Genomic DNA, 18,930 nt, shown 5'->3' on the forward strand with positions numbered 1-18,930 from the left:
TGGACATAGAACTTTACACAACATTGCTGAACTAATTGTAGGGTTTGGTTTGCCAAGCTATGGGAGGGAGAACCCTCAGTTGTGATGTGGTCTGATCGGTGTCTGTGAGCCTACAAGCCTCACACATTCTGACTCACAAAAGTTAAGATGCTTTCTGTGAGGAAACCCATTGGTCACTCTTGGCAGCTTGGCTACAGCAGCAATTCTTTTGACAAGTAGTAACACCACAATCCAAAACAGCAAGCAGCGAAGAATATGAAGAACCCTTAATGTGCACTTTGGGTTTTTAAAGACCAGTAATTAGTTCAATGAAAACTAAAAAATGAAGACATTATGATTTAGTGAGCAAACGTTACACCAAACATAACAGGAAAAAAGAATTAATAGGAAGTAACAAGTCCCTTTATCTTGATGACGTTTTTTTTTAGAACATCAGATGTGTTTAGGAACAAGTTCTGCTCATTTGCAGTAGAATTCCTATACTTTACAGGAAAAGGTTTGTTATAAAGTTCCTTTTTAAAAGGTTTCCAAAGTTTCAAGGCCAGTTCTTCAGGCACTATTTCAATGCCTGGGGGCACCCCCACCTTGAGGTCAAGCCCACAGCAAACTGTTAGGTCCATTTGGCCCCCAGGTTTACTTTCAGGAGCCCAGGCTCTTTCTGTGTCAATAATCTTCTATACTTTCTAGACATATATCAGATGTACTTTGGAGCAGGCAGGCATAGATTTCAGTTTAAATTGGACTACTGGACGACCAAGCTTCCTCTGTTGGCAAGCGCTTGTGCACTCTAAGCAACCAAAAATGAGTTCCCCATGACCCCTCTCTCCCCGGTGTCAGCAATAGGCTAGCACCACATGCCCAGGTACATTACCAGTTCCAGACGTTCAAGATAGTATTGGATGCAACTTTGTCTCATGTGTGTGGCACAACTAGGGCATTTTAAATTTTATAATCAGGCCAGTAATGATTTATCTCTAAGAAAAGTGAACTAAAATCCCCAGGTTCCATCCTCACTTATGGTTCTTTACTTTCCAGGAGAAAGCTATCTTCTAGACCTTTGACTACATTAACGGCCCTCAAAGTTCTTTTTCCTTTGCTTATACTGTGTTCTTCAAATCTCCAAACTCTGCCTTTGGCCAGCTCAGATACTGACACCGACCTATAGAGGAAAATCCCACCTCTAGGCCCCCATTTGCTGCAGCCTCCATGTGTAACTGGTCATCTGTGTTTCATTGGCTAGGAATGTAATTGGAGTACTGTGGCTCTTACTAGCCTAAACAGTGGCTTACTTAAGATGTGTGGAAGGTGCAGAGAATAGTGAACACCATGATCCCTCACATTGCATCTGTGGTTAAGTGAAATAATATTTTTCTAGCTTCATAAGTTAAGTATACTAGTGTTATGACCTGATTTGTAGAGGGGACTCTGTCTCAAAGCTCTTTTTTTGAGTCAGGCAAACTGTCTGTTTACTGATGTGATGCCATCGGAAAACTTGATATAACAACACTTAGGTGCAGTGGCCATTGGAGACATAGCATTAGACTGCCTGCCCAATTTGGAGTCAATGTCTATTTTTTTGGTTTACTACTGCCATGTACAACTGGGGAGCTATGAACAAAAAAGAAATAATGCTGATATAGCTGAATAGTATTCTTGTAGTCTCCTGAGGAAACCAGAAAACATCCTTAGCTTGCTCAGAGCTGAACACTAGATTTCCCTAATACCCAGGTTGCAGGAGCATTTTAGATGAATGGAGGTACTAAATAGGGTACATTTCTTCATTTTGAATACTTTTCAGATATCATGTAGAGTAAGAAAATACTCTTTTATGGTAGCAACATCTTTCCTGAACCCGTTTATGGCATCTCTTAGTATTACCTCACTCTCAACCCGCTGATAGGTCCTATTCAGTAGTAATTTTCCAAAGATTTTCCCATCTGCATGCAGGAGTGAAGACACCTATAGTTTGCATGACCACTCCTGGAGCTCTTGTTTTATGATTGCACTATAAAGGCAGACTTGCATGGTGGAGGAATACATCAGTTGCAGAAGTACAGAGCCCCAAATGTACATATTTGATTGAATGATGTAAGCCTTGGCCTTGGACCTTCTTTGATTTCTGGTCACTGATTGCCGGTTAATTTAGATAAGGTCTAATGCATTTGCCCTAGCATCATTTATTGAAGTATTCTACTAACCTTTGTGAAGTGCAGCACCCATATTCTTGTAAAGTATCGTCTTGCTTCCAAGAGAATTAGATGCAACCAACCTACAAAATTCCCTCTGTTACTCTTAGACATCACTAGTAACTGCCTCCATGCCACATGCCGGCTTCCCACTTCTATACCCTTCTCAATATTTTTATTGGCTTTCTTCATATAATTTAGTTCATTTTCTGCTCTCATTCTGTGACATTTTTAAAGATTGCTATCTTTGGGATTGCTTAAACTGGTGATTACAAATGGTTGAATGGTCAACACCAGTTCCTGCAAATCTAAGATGTGGATATGATTATTAAGACAACGCAGCAATGCTTTTGTACTATTTTACTTTTTTATTATATTTAACCGTATAAGAGTACGAATTTTTTTTTGTGTAAGGCAAGACAATATTTGTTTATTTTGAACGTAACCTATGCACAATATTATTAGATAAAACACCCCATAGACACCAAAAGTAATAGCACTAATTGTCCTGTTTCTATCTACATGTATCTAGTGCCTGCCATTCTTTCATGCTCATCCAGCCTTAGTCAGCTGTTGTGAATGACATTTTGTTTCCAATCCACTAAAGCCCTCTTCATATTTTCATTTTTAATTTCTTTAAAAAGGAGAGGAGATAATGGTCTTTTATGGACATTTCCTACCATAGCCTGGTTAAAAATGATACAACATCACAAAGTACTGTCAGATGATGGCCATAGAACAAGGTGTACATAGAAATCAAGCCCTCCAATATTTTGTAATTGAAGTGTTTTTGTGTCTTTGTGGAACAGGCAATAGCCCAGAGCATAGCAAGCGGAAAAAAGAAAGCTACTTGTAGGGAACATGTCCTCAAATTTTTCATTTGTGAAAATCTAATCCCATGGCCAAAGCTTTACAAATGTTGCCAACTTTATACATTTATAAAATTGCAAGGTTTGTGATATTTGCAAAGCACCCTTGAGCAGAATTGCATTTTCACAAAATGTTCTTTATGTACCAAAGGGCACACTATATCTAAACGATAATCTTGTTTCTATTTCACTACCTTTAATCGAGTTCACTTTGCATATCAACTAGCTCTTAGATTCCCTTGCAGCAAGGTCTGCCAGGCACTAACATGACAAATCACCTAAGTTGCGCAAACTAAATTATCACCTGGGAAAGTGAGCAGGTGCAGAAGACCTTGAATGACCAGCATTAATGTATTTGACTGGTATAAATACTCCAGCCTTCTTCAGGCATTTGCATCCACTGTTCAGTAGACTCTCAGCAATCATGCATCTTTTCCTGCTATTCGCCTTCCTGGGAGCAGCTGGTGAGTTAACTAACTATTGAATTATATTATTTCCTGAGCCATTAAATTGGTCATTTTTCTTTCAAGATGACTATCCACTCTATTCTCATACTACTTGCAGATGACTAGCTTAGTAAGTAATGATAGGAGGTGTCAGTCTGAGATTGTCCAAAAAGCAAAGAGGTGTTCCCTGCTAAGGATTGAGAAAGCTGGAGCTGTTGTGCAGTGATAATGGACAGGTTAGGGGTATTTGTTTTCAGTTCTCTGGAAAAGTAAGGTCAGCTAGTGTAGGACATGTCTGCGGTATTCTGGACGATGTTGTCCACTTTAGTACAGCTCCCCCTCAGTGCAGTGTAGGATAGAGAACAGAAACATGTGATTACAAGCTTCCCACCCACACAGAATAGGCACCCCACCAGCAATGCAAGATCCTATATCTGATGCTTCTCACATTCACGAGCAGGGCCGGTCCTAGAACTCCTGGGGCTCCGGGCGAAAGGGAAGATGTGAGGCCCCTCTAATTTGCATGTAACTTCCAGTCGCAGCCGGCATGACTCGCATGTGGAGGGTCTCGCGGGAGTTCGGGAGGTGGGGAACAGGAAGCAGGCAGCCTCCCTCCCCTAAGCCAATCCCAATGTTTCAATGGCATTGCAGCCTACATAGAGAAAGGCCACAGTGTGCATGACTGGTTAGGTCAAACAGTCAGCGCCCTTAGCAGTTGGCAAGGCACTCCTCCCCTACTCTAAAGCAGACCCGCGCGCCCCCAATCAAACACTTATGCTATCTTGCAGTGCTAGAAGTAGAAACATAAAACGGTCATTTTAGCATTTTGTGTTTCTGCTTTTGCGAGAAAGTAGTAGGGCGACGCTCCTCTGCCCTAGTGGAGGTCCCGCCCTTGGTAACATCACAAGAAGTGACATCTCAGAAAGTGACATCGCAGGACTGATGATCTTATTTGGCATCACTGAAGAGACCTAACGTGGATATCAGTAACATGGACAAAAAGCTAAATATACAAATGAAATAAGTCCATATGTTTTAAAACTGTTAAATGGATTACATTTGTCTCATTAGATGGAAAAGATAGGTGCAGGTCTCACAAAGATGTATATTATTTACTCCTCGTTAACTGATTGTTTCCAGATGAGTGCATGATACACTTTCCAGTTCTGCCTCATAAAGGGGAAAGATCCTGTTGAGGTAATGAGAGGCGGGATCATTCAAAATATAAAATTACACAAGAAAAAACCTCTCACACCATGGATATAATTGCACATTTCAAAAGGCTCCCTTATCTTTCTGTGCCATTATTGTGCTACCTTAGGATGACATTAATACTTCGTAATTTGTTTTAACGTAAGTCCTCTCACCAGAATCCCACACTCCCATGCTAAGAGACGTAGGACAATCTTTTTTGAGTGTGTGCTCTTTACTCGCCAGAATTATGTTAAGTGCAAAAACACAACACATACATAGTACAAAATTACAAGACACCATTGCAAACAAATAAAGATTGTACATAAACGAAAAAAGACTTAGACCAACCTAGACCACTGCTAAATCATACATTGACTTGAAGGTATGCTACAGATTCAAGGGGTCGCAACGTTTTTGATTTGGTGGTAGAACTGTAGGAAGTAGAAGTGGCCAGCTTTAGCGCTGGTGGAGCCCTGTGCGACAATGTTGGTGCCCCCAATGACTTGCTTTGCCACGGATTCCATCCTGAAGCGCTAGGGTGTGTGCATGAGTGTAGCATAGGTTTTGTACAGAAGGGTACCCTTCTTGTGCAAAATACTATGCTGGGTACGATACAAAGCTTTTCCCACTTTGCATACGTGCTGCGCAGTGTAGCGTGCATGCAAAGTCGTAAAAGCATGGAGAAATATAAGCATTTCTCTTGTTAGCGCCTCCTTTGAAGGGGCGTTAACTTTTGTCGCAAAACCATCTTCAAAAATCTTTGTGAATATGATTTGCGTCAAAGGGTATGTGTGGTTACATGGGAACGCCCATGTACCACTCCCTCGGCGCAAAGTAACGCAAAGCAGTGCTTTGCGCTGCTTTGCACTACTTGAAGGGTGCTTTCCAGCGCAAAACAAGTTTTCGCTGGAAAGAAAATTGCAGCAAAAAAAAATTGCGCTGGTTAGCGTCACTCTTGTGATGCAAAACCAGCGCAAAAGGTTTGAAAATCTCCCCCTTCATGTTTTATCTCTCTCTCACCTCTACCCTCCATTCGCTGTTTCTGCCTCTCAAGCTTCCACCTCTCCCCTACATGCCTTGCTATTCACTACTCTTCTCTCCGGCCTCTTACCTTGCCTCACCTTGCCAGGACGCAATAGAGGTCCCTGCAGCACAGATGGGCCCACAACAATTCTGAGGGCCCCATCTCACCAGGGGGCTCCCATTCAGCCTAAGGCCAATGAATATCTGTGAGATGTGGTAGACTCTGGGGCCCATTATCACATTCTGCAGAACGGGGACCCCATCATTTTGTGTTACACAACTGCTCTTGTGTTACTTTTCAGATGCGTAAAGCAATGAATGGTGAGTGGCTTGAGGGGTTATATTACTTGGGTGTATCTTGGAGGGTTCATTGCAGTCCCCTTGGGGTGATAAGGATGAGTGTGGGATCACCCCCCTCCCTCCCCCTAACTGAATGTTAGCATCTCCACTAAACTTTTAAAGACCAAATTGCTCATTCTTCCTTCAATTCATGTCAATTAAATGAAAATAAAAAACACCAAGGGGCAGATTTATGAAGGCCTTGCGCCGCCGGTGCGTCACTTTATTTGACGCAACGGCGGCGCAAATAATGCGCCCTATTTACAACGTGACGCATCTAGGAGATGCATCACGTTGTAAAGCCCTGCGCCATAAGGAGGCGTTCCTGCGCAGGGGGGGGCCTTCCTGCGCAGGAACGCCTCCTAAAAGTGGCTGAGTGAAATCTATGCGATTTCACTCAGTCACTTTCAGGCCAGTGCTGCGTCAAAACCCTGCGCCTGCTTGAAGCAGGCGTAGATCTTGACGCAGCATTGTGGAGATGGGGCACCCCCGAGCCTTGCTGGAGCTGCGTCGCGCTTGCAACGCAGCTCCAGCAATGCGCCACCTTTACGCCACAGATGCGTCACGCATCTGTGCCGTTTTTGCCCCATGGTGCGCCGCATTGTAAATGCGGCGCACCATGGGTGGCGCAGCAACGGCGCAGGATGGCTGGCGCATCCCTGGGGATGCGCCAGTCATCATAAATCTGCCCCCAAGCGCTTATAACTGGAGTTTATTATTTATGTTTAACTCCTTTTATGTTTGTTTTGTATGAACATGCTTGTTTGAGAAAAAAACCCAGTTGCAAAAAAGAGAAAAGAATAATAAGCCCTTTATCCTTTTTCTGTCTTCTCCCTTCCATGGAAGGAGCAGCGCCTTTTGTGATGTGAGATCACTCTGTGTTTTTGTGTTGTAAGCCCTGCAGGATGCTCTGCGTTTCATTCATGCAGGGCTCACTTCACACCTCATGCCAATTCAAGGATCTCCCTAACTGCTGTTATGGAGATGCAGCGATTAGGCTGATCACGGCCACAAACACACACCCGCCTTCCACTCTGCAGCATCTGAAAGGATGGGGTGTCATATTGCTTTTTCATTCCATGTCAGCCAGGCGAGGTGAGGGGGGCCCCTGCCGTTGGCCTCGCACACTACACCATGGCTGCAAACGCCAAGGGAGGCGGCTCCCCCCTGTCACTCTTACAATGGCACAGTTTCAAAAGGTTGATGGGCTCGGTAGGGGGCCCCATCACAGTTAGACAGCCGCGAGGCCCTGGGCAGCCGCCCACTCTGCCCATGCCTAGCGCCGGCCCTGTTCACGAGGGGATTCAGATAGAGGAAAACTGATGATGTAGTGGGGATCCCATAATTTAAGAGCCAACTTCAATTGGTGAAGCTCTGTGTCACAGGTGTGCAAGCACCACAGGGAAGGCCTGAGAGGGGATTGAATCTCCAACACTGTGCACTGATTGGATCACTGTGGTCTTGATCCCAGGCAGCCAGTGTGTTAAGAGGGATTACAAAGGTGTGGGGTCTCTACAAGGGGCCTGGGAAAGAAATGTAACTGGGAAACCTTTTCAAGAAGCATGTCCCATTGAATTTTAGGATGTAGCCTAAAACATGGAAACTAGGTCAGTATTTGGATGCTTCTCTGTTAGTTGTATGTTATTGCATCCAGACAAATAATACAACAGACATACTCCTAAACAACAAGACAGGCCTTTGGTTTTGGCAATGCTTGTTAACAGTCTCACATAAATGAGTAATAACGATATTATGAATAATGAGAAATGAAAAGGTTTCAATTCTGAAAATTTGAGACACATTTAAACATTGCTAAGATCTGTGGATAGGGAAGTGGTCTTGAGAGTGTCTAGTTCACTCTGTTCCCCTCCATGCCACTTTCTCCTGCGTCTCTCACTGTATCAGACACTGCTTCCTTTTTGACCCCCATCTTTCTATATTCTTCTAGCTCCATAACTCACATATCATCATTTGTTATGTTATGTTAAAATTTCTTATAGAGCACACGTACACCGATTGGTTTCTTGGCTCTGTTTCTAGGATTTGTCAGAGCCCTGTTGGTTTAGTTGTATGCTTGAGATTTAGTGATAAGCTTGGGTAAATAACCAAGTGTTGGCAGGCTCTGATGTCAAGAGGAAGTGAGTTCCAGAATCTAGGAGCCAGCACTGCAAAACTGCATCCACCTAGTAGCTTCAGTTTGTTGGAGGGTATGACCAAGAGATTCATGTGTGCTGAGTGCAGGTTGCGATAGCGTATAAACTTTTGAACAAGGCTAGAAATACATTTTGGGCTTGTGCCGGCAAGGAATTGAAGATGAGGCAGCCAACTTTAAATGCACATTGTTGTGAGATGGGGAGCCAATGTAGTTTCCTCATAAGAGGGGAGACGTGTTGCCATCTCTGCTGCTGGATGATCAGTCTAGCCGCCTGATTCTGGCCCAATTGTAGTCTTTTAATAAGATATAGTGGTATGCCGAAGTAGAAGGAATTGGCATTGTCTATATGTGATACAACCATGGCTAGGACAACCTGCACCAGTGCTTCCCTAGTGAGCAGTCTGCTGATCTTCCTAATCTTTCTTAGCTGAAGGAAACAGGAAGAGATTACTGACCCAATCTGGGTGTTCATGGTGAGCCCAGCTCGGTTGGCCAGAAGTGTGAGCTCCATGGGTTCTTAGTGCCCCCTATCAGAATGAGTTTTGTCTTGTCTGGATTAGGTTTTAAGTTCATTATCCACTTCACCCCCCGTGCCACTCTCTTCAACTCCAGGATCTGTTAATCTCCTCACTTCATCATGCCCCCGACATACATTCCACCAACTCAGTTTTCGGCACTGCATTTTATGTTCCTTTGATGCTGTCAATATTTTCACTGCTTTGCTACTCCTTCACTCAGTTCATTATATATGTGACCATAGCTAAGAGTGTCCTGTAGAGAGGCCAAGGAATGCATGCGCAAGAAGACTGAACACCTTTATGGCAAACTAAAAGGCACTTTGAGAATTTCACTCTGACTTCAGATTACTCTTCAAAGCTCTTACTCATGTCCCATCATGAAAACTTATCCACAACCATAACACACCCAGATGCCTAGAGGCAATTCAGTTGACATAAATGTCCATGTTGCATGAAAAAACTACATAACATATGAAACCAATCAAAAACTCTTAAAGAGTGCAAGATGATGTTATAGTTTAATCTAAACAGGGACTGCAATGCTTTTATGGAATATTTCTAGAATGTCCACAGTTGGAAATTCAAGCATTGTTTTTTTGCCGGTAAAAGAAATGAATTTAGGGTCATTGCACATTTTTTTAATTACTGCCGCATCGGAGATATGGCGGGACCCAACATAAGTAATGAAGGTAGCCCATTGATGTGGAGTGGGTGACGTCAAGGACCCAGTCAGATCCATGCCCTCGACCAGACTGACACATCACACACGTCTTTGTAGGTTACTCTGTAATCCCAGGCCCTGTCTTAGAGGTGGGTGAGCTACTGAAAGCCCAAGCCAGATGCCTGACTCTGGCTCATCGTGAGGTCCTCTTGAACACCGAGAACAAAACGAACAGAGCTTTCATGTGGCTTCTGCCTGCAGACAAATCCTAACTTCATGCTCCAATAATTAACAACAAAGCAGTGACTTTAGATGTAAAAGAGATGAGAGAAAGAGGTACTCAACTAGTAGCTGAATTGCACAGTTTGAAACTAGAGAACTGTGGGGTCAGTCCCAAACTGTGTGATCCACGATGTTCGTTGCATAATTTACATGACAAATATTCCCAGGTCTCAACTCATGCAAGACCTTTTGAACCAAGCCTGATGGCCCAGTTCTGGCTGGACTCTCCCTGTTAATATGTTGGATCACCTCCCTCTACCCTGCCTGCAGGACTGGTGACTTGATTTTACTATTGCTGCAAACAGCCGATACTACTGACACTGCCAGGCTAAGACCTAGAAGCTATGTCCCTTACTATTTGCCGAAATAAGCCCCACATTGATAAACAACCCCAATCAACTACAGATATTTAACATGGTTCAGAAAGAGAGTTGTTGCTTGAGGTCCAGGTTCTGTCCCAGCTCATCCAAACCCGGCAATCTGCAGCTCACATAGTCACACACGAGAAACCCATTGGACTCTCTCCTAACAGTGAGGCCTCCACTATCCTACATTAGCTCTGGCAGTAGGTATCTGCTCTGCAGTCTTTAAAACCTTCAGAATGCACAGATTACAAGTTGGTAATTCAGCAGAGAGGTCTCAGCTATGGTAGGTTCTCAGAAGAGTAGATGAATGACCCAGAAGCAAGATGGAGGCCCACATTGGCTGGACATGGTGTGCTCCCACATTATTACTTCCTTCATTTGGTGGGCATATGGACATGAAGGCACAGAGGTCCTGGTGGGGAGTGATCCAGACAAGTGAACAACACAAAAACAAATACATATATCATATCCATTGGTGATAATTACAGAGGCTGAGACCTAAATCGTAGATCCCTTCACTAGCCAGGAAACCAGATTTTAATGTCCATGATGTGGCACTCGTTCTCAGGCCTTCACCATCATCTTCATAATGATATGCTAATCAACATGATGTAGATAGAACTTCTCCCAGGCTGTCCTCTTTGAGACCAGGGTGCCCGCCAGAGGCCATGCTTGAGGCTCAGAAGATGTTATCACCATATAGGATATTAAAGGCCTCCTGTGGAACTTTGCATGGTTGTGCAGGATCAGTACCTTCAACAGAGCAATGCTTGTAGTTATATACTTGTCTTTACTTGCAAGTTGTAAGATGTATATTTACATCTAGAACTCACCTTGGGGTCCACTTGATTTGTAGCAAAAGGCCTTTTATGGAACATGCAGGTGTACACTAGTGATGTGTTGCTAAAAGCTGTTTGACAAAAGACGCAAGAATGCCCTATGTTTCTAAGAACACCAGTTAACAGTAAATGTTCAAAGTAACTGTAGCCAAAATATTGACTATCAATCTAACACCAAGGTACCTATATACAGCTACGCATAGATTTACTAATCTTTACTCAATACTTCTGTATCTTGAAAATATGTAACTCTTCAAGGGACAAATAGATGCAATTACCAGTATATACTTACTGTCACTGTATTTTGGCATTTAATAACTCTGGTATGATACTATTGTACCATAGTATTTTTCCCAAAATCTTTCAGTACTACACCAACGAAAGATGCTTTGACATAGAGAGTGTTGTGGTTGTGTTTTCTGGAGGGAATAACAAAGGTGAGTTCCATTTGAGGGGACATGTATTCAAAATGGTGAGAGTTTACAGTTATGATAGTACAGTTTCTTTTTTTTCTGTGTAATGAATTTAATTGAATTAAGCAGTGAACAGAAGAGGAAACCAAGTAGAACAGTATGTGCATAGATTCTATGTCTTGATTAACCAACTGTACATTCTCACTGCCTTTGCTTCCAGTTGCCTTTCCTGTGGACGATGACGACAAAATTGTCGGAGGGTACACCTGCCCTCAAAACTCTGTCCCCTACCAGGCGTCCCTGAACTCTGGCTACCACTTCTGTGGTGGGTCTGTGATTAACAATGAATGGGTGGTCTCCGCCGCTCACTGCTACAAATCGTAAGTCATCTGGCCAGCTAAACAAATTTGGTGTACATGATGGTTTTTTTTTCAAAGTCACTAGTCCACAACATCTGCATAACATGAGATACTCTCAAGCACACGATATGGTGGTGCAGGTCTTTTCCTGGAAAAAACGATTTTTAAGAGGATAAAAGGCAATTTGATTCCCCCACTTCTTCTGGTCTGTACACTATTGAGCCAAAAATGCCCAACTAAACTCATCGTGGGCTTGTAGTGCATTTTCATTATGGTGGGTTGGAAATTAGGCAAGTTACATTAATGCAAAACAATGTGATTACTCCATCATAGTAAGAATTGATACTCGTTGCATTTATACCCAAAACCACCACTAACCTATTTGTATGACAATATCCACGCTCATTTAGATCACACTAAGGAGGAGGTTCAGAGGTGAACTTTACTTGTGTAGCTGCATAATTGCTGTTCAAGGGCTGCAAAGATCATTTCTCCCTCTAAAGATGTATCTGAGAGGTAAATGTGATTCAGCACATTTGGGCTACATAGGATTGGTGAGGAAATTCGCTACTCACATGGGCAAGCAATAACAATGTTGAATCATGATCATCGTTGGTCGGCCTTGTATGAACCTTGGTGGTCTTAGGTTTCTCCATGATCATGTGCAGACTTAAAGGCTCCTACGTTCTATTCTTCTCACTGAACCCTCAACTATTCTCATAATGACCTCTGATAAGAAAGAATTAGGGACTGTGTAGGGTGTACTTTTAATACAAGCACATTTTATTAGAGTTGTACATTTTTATGATAAAGCTGCACCCCATCAACTTTGTGAAGCACATTTTAAGCAGTTGGATCTTAGTCAAGAGGAACAGTTAGTAACAACATGATTTGTCATCGTTTTTGGACAGTCTCCTGACTTGAGAGGACATCTAATAAAGTTCTGAAGGGCTGCAGTCTTTTTAAATACTTCACATTGTTTTTTCTGACTGGAAAGGGAACTCTAGTAATTTATTGAGGTAACTCCAGCTATGTGAAAGGCCAGACCAATTTGCTCCTTGACTCATTAACGCAATACACGATCAGCAATCAATTAAAAATTAACATGAAAAAGACCTTGATAGTTCCATTTGGTAAGAAACGTTATTGTGGTGGTGGCTGGTCAATTAATAAAATAAGTCTTTCAACTGGCCTATCACATAAATATTTAGGTGTCTATCTGGACTCCAGGGGCTGCTTTACAAAGCAGAGTAATGTGATCGCTGCCAAAGCCACGGCTCTAGTGGTATATTTGGCTAAGCTATCAAAGAAACTTTCAGGCCCAACCTTTTTTCCTCTACTGGAAGTTCTTAGAGCAAAGATCGGGCCTACACTTTCATATGGCATAGAGATCTTCAAAGGCAAAATGAACACTGTTTTAAATAAACATACAACTAAAATCTACAAAAAGGTACTTCATTTGCCGAGTACCGCATCCCCTGCACAGATTAGATTAGAGCTGGGGTTAACCAATTATGAAGCCTCTAATGTTGGTACATATCTCAAGCTTTGCCATAAATTAAGACAGGCTGAACCAGGTACTCTAGAATCGCTAGTCTGGAAAGAAATTAATGAGATCAATCCAGGGGGATCATTCGGCTGCCTTTTGAACGATTACATCCATCAAATGTCAGACTGCCTTTAAAAACACAATTAAAAAATGTGTGAGACTGACATCCCTTGCTACAGATAAAGCTCTTCTCACGAAACGCAGTCACTCCTGGGCAGTAGTCAACTCCTACAAAAGGCTATCCCCTGCCATCTACCTCTCTACGACATTTTCACTCTATTTAAAGCGTTGCCTGATTGCCCTAAGAATGGGAGATTGGCGCTTTCTTCAAAACCTACCCACCTGGCGTCGTAAGAAGGAGGATACAACATGTAGAGGATGCGGGTTAGCAACAGAAACTATTTTGCATGTGCTCTGTATCTGTTCCTCTTTCAATTCTCAACGCAGGTGTTTGCTTAGGCCAGAATGGAACAGGTTGGGAGTTCGGACTTGTAGGCATGCCATTATTGCTGCTTTGTCTTCGGATAATATTGTTTTAAATATAAAATTGGCCAAATTTATTCAGCAAGCGTACTGCAATTTAGATAAAATGGAAACTGCTAAGGCCTTACTGCTCACTGTTTAGATTGAATATGTACTTTAATAGGACTTGTAACGACTGGGAGGGTCACACTACAATTTGAAATTTTGTAGCAAGTATGCTTACGGTCAAATTTTACTCTTTTTATTTTTTTAATTATTTTTATTCATAAAACTGTACATAATGTGATTTGGGAAAACTTTTAAAGATATTGTTTTTATATCTAAATAAAGGAATTACTACTACTACTACTACTACTACTACTGCCAGACCAATTTGTTTGCCAATACTTGCTGAGAGATGGACATTAACCCTTCAAATAGCAGGGTGCCTATGTACCCCTGACAGACGTTTTCCAGAATGTTTGCACAGACCATGAGGAAACATGTCAGGGGCACTTTCCTTGACATATATACACACACAAACAGACACACACACACACACACACACTGTTTGGCAGTATTGACGAGACTATCTATGACATGTGCACATGTCATAATGGCAGGGAGAGGTTAGAGGATGGTTCTGATAGCATGCTCCAATATTCATGGCAAGGCAGTCTGCCACCCATGAAGTATGCAACCACAATCTGACACATGCATTTTGCTACAAGCCCTAGGCAAATGCTAATATCTAGTTTGGCAACACTCTTCAAATCTCCTGTGCAGAGATGTCATCCTTTTTGATAACCTTGCATATAGAAGGGCCAGATTATGTAGCTTGCATCAGTGCCAGTTCCTTTTTGCAGCAGCCTTTCCAGATGTCAAAGGCAAGAGTGTCAATCTCACTCCATAACATTACAGACACTCATTCCAGCCCTGGGCTTCATGCATCCAAGTAACTGGTAGGAAATGTAATAGTCTAATTAGTTAATGGGATGCAAGAAAACACTACACAAATTAGAATGCATTAGGTTGTCACATAAAATTCCAAGACTAGAATCATTGTCTATGATGACATCTTATCAAAGGCTACATGTGTACTTTCCTAATTAGGAGTAAAATGTAAAGCACCTGACAAATGGAAACATGATATTCCACCTGTCTTTCACTGAAAATGCTAAGTCTAAGGTTGGTGTAAAATTGCATTCCCACAATTTATCTCTAACACTCCAAAGCTATTCATACATTTTTAGAGACTAATGAATGTTTGCCTAACTTATATATCAAAGAATTATTTATGAACTTTCAATCTCCCCCCTACAGCCGTATCCAGGTCAGACTGGGTGAACACAACATTGAACTTATTGAAGGAGGTGAACTGTTCATCAATTCCGCCAAAGTGATCAAGCACCCAAAGTACAACTCCAGGACCATTGACAATGACATCATGCTGATCAAGCTCGATTCACCCGCCACCTTCAGCGCACGCGTCCAGGCGATCCCCCTGCCCACCAGCTGCGCTCCAGCTGGAACCGATTGTCTGATCTCAGGATGGGGCAACACCCTCAGCAGTGGCAGTGAGTACACCCTACCCAACCTTAGTGTGCAGAGTATCTCTTTAGAAACATTGCTATAGTTGATACAAAATACATCAGTGCACACCAATATGGAGCTGAGAGGGAAATAAAGGCCTAGGTCGCCCTCCACTCAAAAAGTACATCAGGACATGTTGCAACATTGTAATTTTACACCTGATATTAGCTAATACATATGTTGCCTGCCTGAAAAGGGAGTGTGTCTGAGCAGGTACTGTTACAAAGGTAAGTGGGCAGATAATCACTAATTTATTTCCCGTCTACCAGTGACTGGAGTGAGGTCTGGTTAGGCACAAGTCAGATAGACAGCCACAGCATCTGTTGTGATGTAAGAGAACATATTCTTTATCTAACATCACATTTTGTTCAGACTGGTTCCCTGCTCCACATTTTTATCCCATTCCTCATATACCAAAAGACTCACTGTCCCATATTCTGAAAGAGTCCACTGTCCCACGAATTACCTTTTGTCTCGAGACCTGGTTTTAGGCTTGTGGATCCCCAGTAATGGGGTCAAACTTTGAAGTTCTCAAGCAGCTCTAGCTGGGATATCTCCTTGACCCCTCTCCTGCCCCCACACACACTCAGTGGTATAAGCCAAAGTAGAGCAGCTGGCCTGGAATAGTGAAGGATCTTAGAGAGGAGGAGGGGGTGGAGGGGGATAGAGCAGAATCAGCGCGCATAGACTCTCCCTATAAAAGTGGATGGAGTAAGCTGCATCCCCCTGAGAAACTGCTTCATATCACTTGCCTGAGACTGGGCTTGATCATGCAGCACACCGTGCACAAAAAGCACAGGCATTCACCAATCTTGTTTAATGTGTGCAAATATATGTGAACATGGCTTCATATTATATGACCTCATGTGAGCCTGACTAAGTGGACATTTTGAATGATTGACAATGTGCATCAGATTACAAAATTGTTGTTTCTTCAAAATGGGTGAACAATGCAAACAGGTTATTGCTTGCAAGGTTTAATGCCCTCAGATTGTGTAACCCTACCACCATGATCTTCTGCAGGTAACTACCCAGATCTCCTCCAGTGCGTCAACGCTCCAATCCTCACTGACAAACAGTGCCGCGATGCATATCCTGGTGAAATCACCGATAACATGATCTGCGTTGGATACTTGGAGGGAGGCAAAGACTCTTGCCAGGTAACTCATCTGTTTTCAAAGCAATATTAATTTCTCTGACACTATTGCCAGGGGGGTTTTGACTCCCAATGTTGATGCTCCCCCGTTTCATTGTACGTGTTTGAAAATCCAGGGATGTTTAGGGGGGTTTGTGTGTGTTTCTGCAAAGGGCCAATCACAAAAGTCAGCCAGTACCCGAAAAACTGTCCATTTGAAGGTGTATTTCCACTCTGAATAGACTTGCAACCTTAGAACTATTAAGGGCAGTAGTAAGCACATTTTTGTTTTGGGATAGAAGAGGGACCACCTGATTATTACTGGGGGTGTGTGGGTCCTTTTACTGGAGGTGGGTATGTTTTAAATAACAAAGGTAAGAACATTTCCTAGGTCACCACATTTATAATTGTCCAATCTCTACAGGTGGTTTACCTGCTCCAAATGGACAAGACTATAGGCTGCAGGGATTTGTGAATTTCTGCTATGAGAGGGGCTGTGGATAAACACAGAGAGGGATATTTACTAGGGAATAGCGCCACCAAAATATCACTTTGAGTGATGTTCTGATGGCGCTGTGCCTTTCTCCTTATTTACAAAGCAGCACTAAGCCACTTTAAAGAGTTCAACTTCGCCTTGTAGATAGGGCCTTTGTGTGAATGCAGTTTACAATTGGTGTAGCTGTGGGCTTTCCACCGCAACACCCATTGCATTTTGACATTGCCCCAGGTTTACAGGGATGTGTAATTTTGAGGCAGCGCCAAAAACGAATGCCATGCAATAGAAAGAGTTAAAATTACACGTGAGAAATACTTTTATTTCTCCTCGTTTTTGCTTTTTTCATGTCTGATGCATTCTGCAGCACACATAGAGAGAGCAAAATACCATTAATGATTGTTTATGTGAAGGAAGGTGTCCCTTTCTGCACATAAACAATCATTAACAATCATTAAATTATGATGATTTGCTACTTCTATGTGTGCTGCAGATTGCAGTACACATAGAAGTAACAGATCTCCATATTTGATTGTTGAGAGACAGGTAGGGACACCTTCCTGCACATAAACAATCATTTCATGGATTCAGGCACCCTTGCACTATGGTGGAAGGATACCTGCGTTGGCGCAAGGTAGCTAATATAAGCGCCAGCCCTAGGGAAAACACAGGGGTAGGCTGTAGTGTTGTGAATATGCCACATTCCTGTGGTTTGGAATTGTCCGAGCACGGCACTGCCAAATTTGACGCAGCTCTGCACTCCAACATTTCATTGTAAATATACCCCAATGTCTGCAGCTCCACCGCTCCATCATCATTTCCCATTCCAGAGAATTCTATCTTAAGACTTTTGGATCAGTGAAAGGAGAAGAGAAGGTGTGTGGTACCACTATCATAATCAATTAAGTGGCAGTCACTTTTGGCCCTGCATACAGTAAGTACCTTCTTGCTGGAGCAAAGGATCTCTTTAACAAACTTATTTTAAATACATGAATGGAGCTGCAAGCCAGCATGCTTGCAGCTTTCCATATATATATCATTTAGCAGTCTCAAGAAAATAGTACAAATATACCAGTCTACACTTTTGGCCAGCAGAGTTAAGTATTGAGCTGCAAAATTCTTGCCAGACAGTCCATCATACACTTTGTAGGTGGCTACACAGCCTGATTTTCAAAGGGGGACAAAGTTCCCCCTGCAGGAGGTTGCAGCCAATGCCTGCATCTGCCTGCATGGGGATTTCTAGGAAGGACCCATAGGCCTCCCTCTGCCCTAAAGGTAGCCTTCAGGGGTGCGCAGACTGTGCGCCACCTCTTTGTGGCACGCAGTCAGTGTGTCTCATAACTAGAAGTGTTAATGTTTGTGAATGTTTTATGAGTTTCCACATACTCCAAGTTTACCACTTAGTACAATTGAGCAGTGCATTAGAGCATGGACTTTGGACTATTCAACTTCCTTAGGGTCCTTGCTACTACATTGTTGGTAGATTCATTTGTAGTACAGACCAGTATGATAGGTTGATGATCAATATACGTTTGTTTTAAGCATCAACATATCCAGTACCGTATAGTAATAACTGTTTCTCTCCTTCAGGGTGACTCCGGTGGCCCAGTGGTCTGCAACGGTGAGCTTCAGGGTGTTGTCTCCTGGGGATACGGGTGCGCTCAGAGGAACTACCCTGGAGTCTACGCCAAGGTCTGCAACTACAACCAATGGATTGAAGAGACCATGGCTGCTAACTAAATTTAAGTGACTAAGATATCTCTCTTAGAATATCAATACTGTGAATGAAGCATACGATTGAATTAAAACACGTTAACTCTTACTTTTGTGTCTGCTGTCTTCACTATTAGCTTTTTGTATTTTGTGCTGAATAGATTATGGAGGACTGGGATTTCTACTTCTGAGTCATAGTGTACTGGAATTTCCCTAAGATAACTGCACACATTCAGGGATGTTCTTGCAGTTGGGCCGAGTTCCTACTAGCTGCAGATTTCCTTGATCCCACTTAATGATACAGGATTACATTTGTTATTGAAAAAAATACAGCTG

General features: G+C 42.6%; 1 protein-coding gene across 1 annotated transcript; it reads left to right on the forward strand.

Annotated features, from left to right (window-relative positions):
- The first annotated feature begins 3,428 nt into the window (after positions 1–3,428).
- LOC144770878 (trypsin-like) lies at positions 3,429–18,703 on the forward strand. Its single transcript, XM_078655670.1, has 5 exons — positions 3,429–3,519; positions 11,511–11,670; positions 14,984–15,237; positions 16,277–16,413; positions 18,472–18,703. Exons 1-5 carry the CDS (start codon positions 3,480–3,482, stop codon positions 18,619–18,621), a joined length of 741 nt encoding a protein of 246 aa, XP_078511796.1. The 5' UTR covers positions 3,429–3,479; the 3' UTR covers positions 18,622–18,703.
- Positions 18,704–18,930: the final 227 nt, after the last annotated feature.

Source organism: Lissotriton helveticus, chromosome 7 (assembly GCF_964261635.1).
Source record: "Lissotriton helveticus chromosome 7, aLisHel1.1, whole genome shotgun sequence".
NCBI lineage: Eukaryota > Metazoa > Chordata > Amphibia > Caudata > Salamandridae > Lissotriton > Lissotriton helveticus.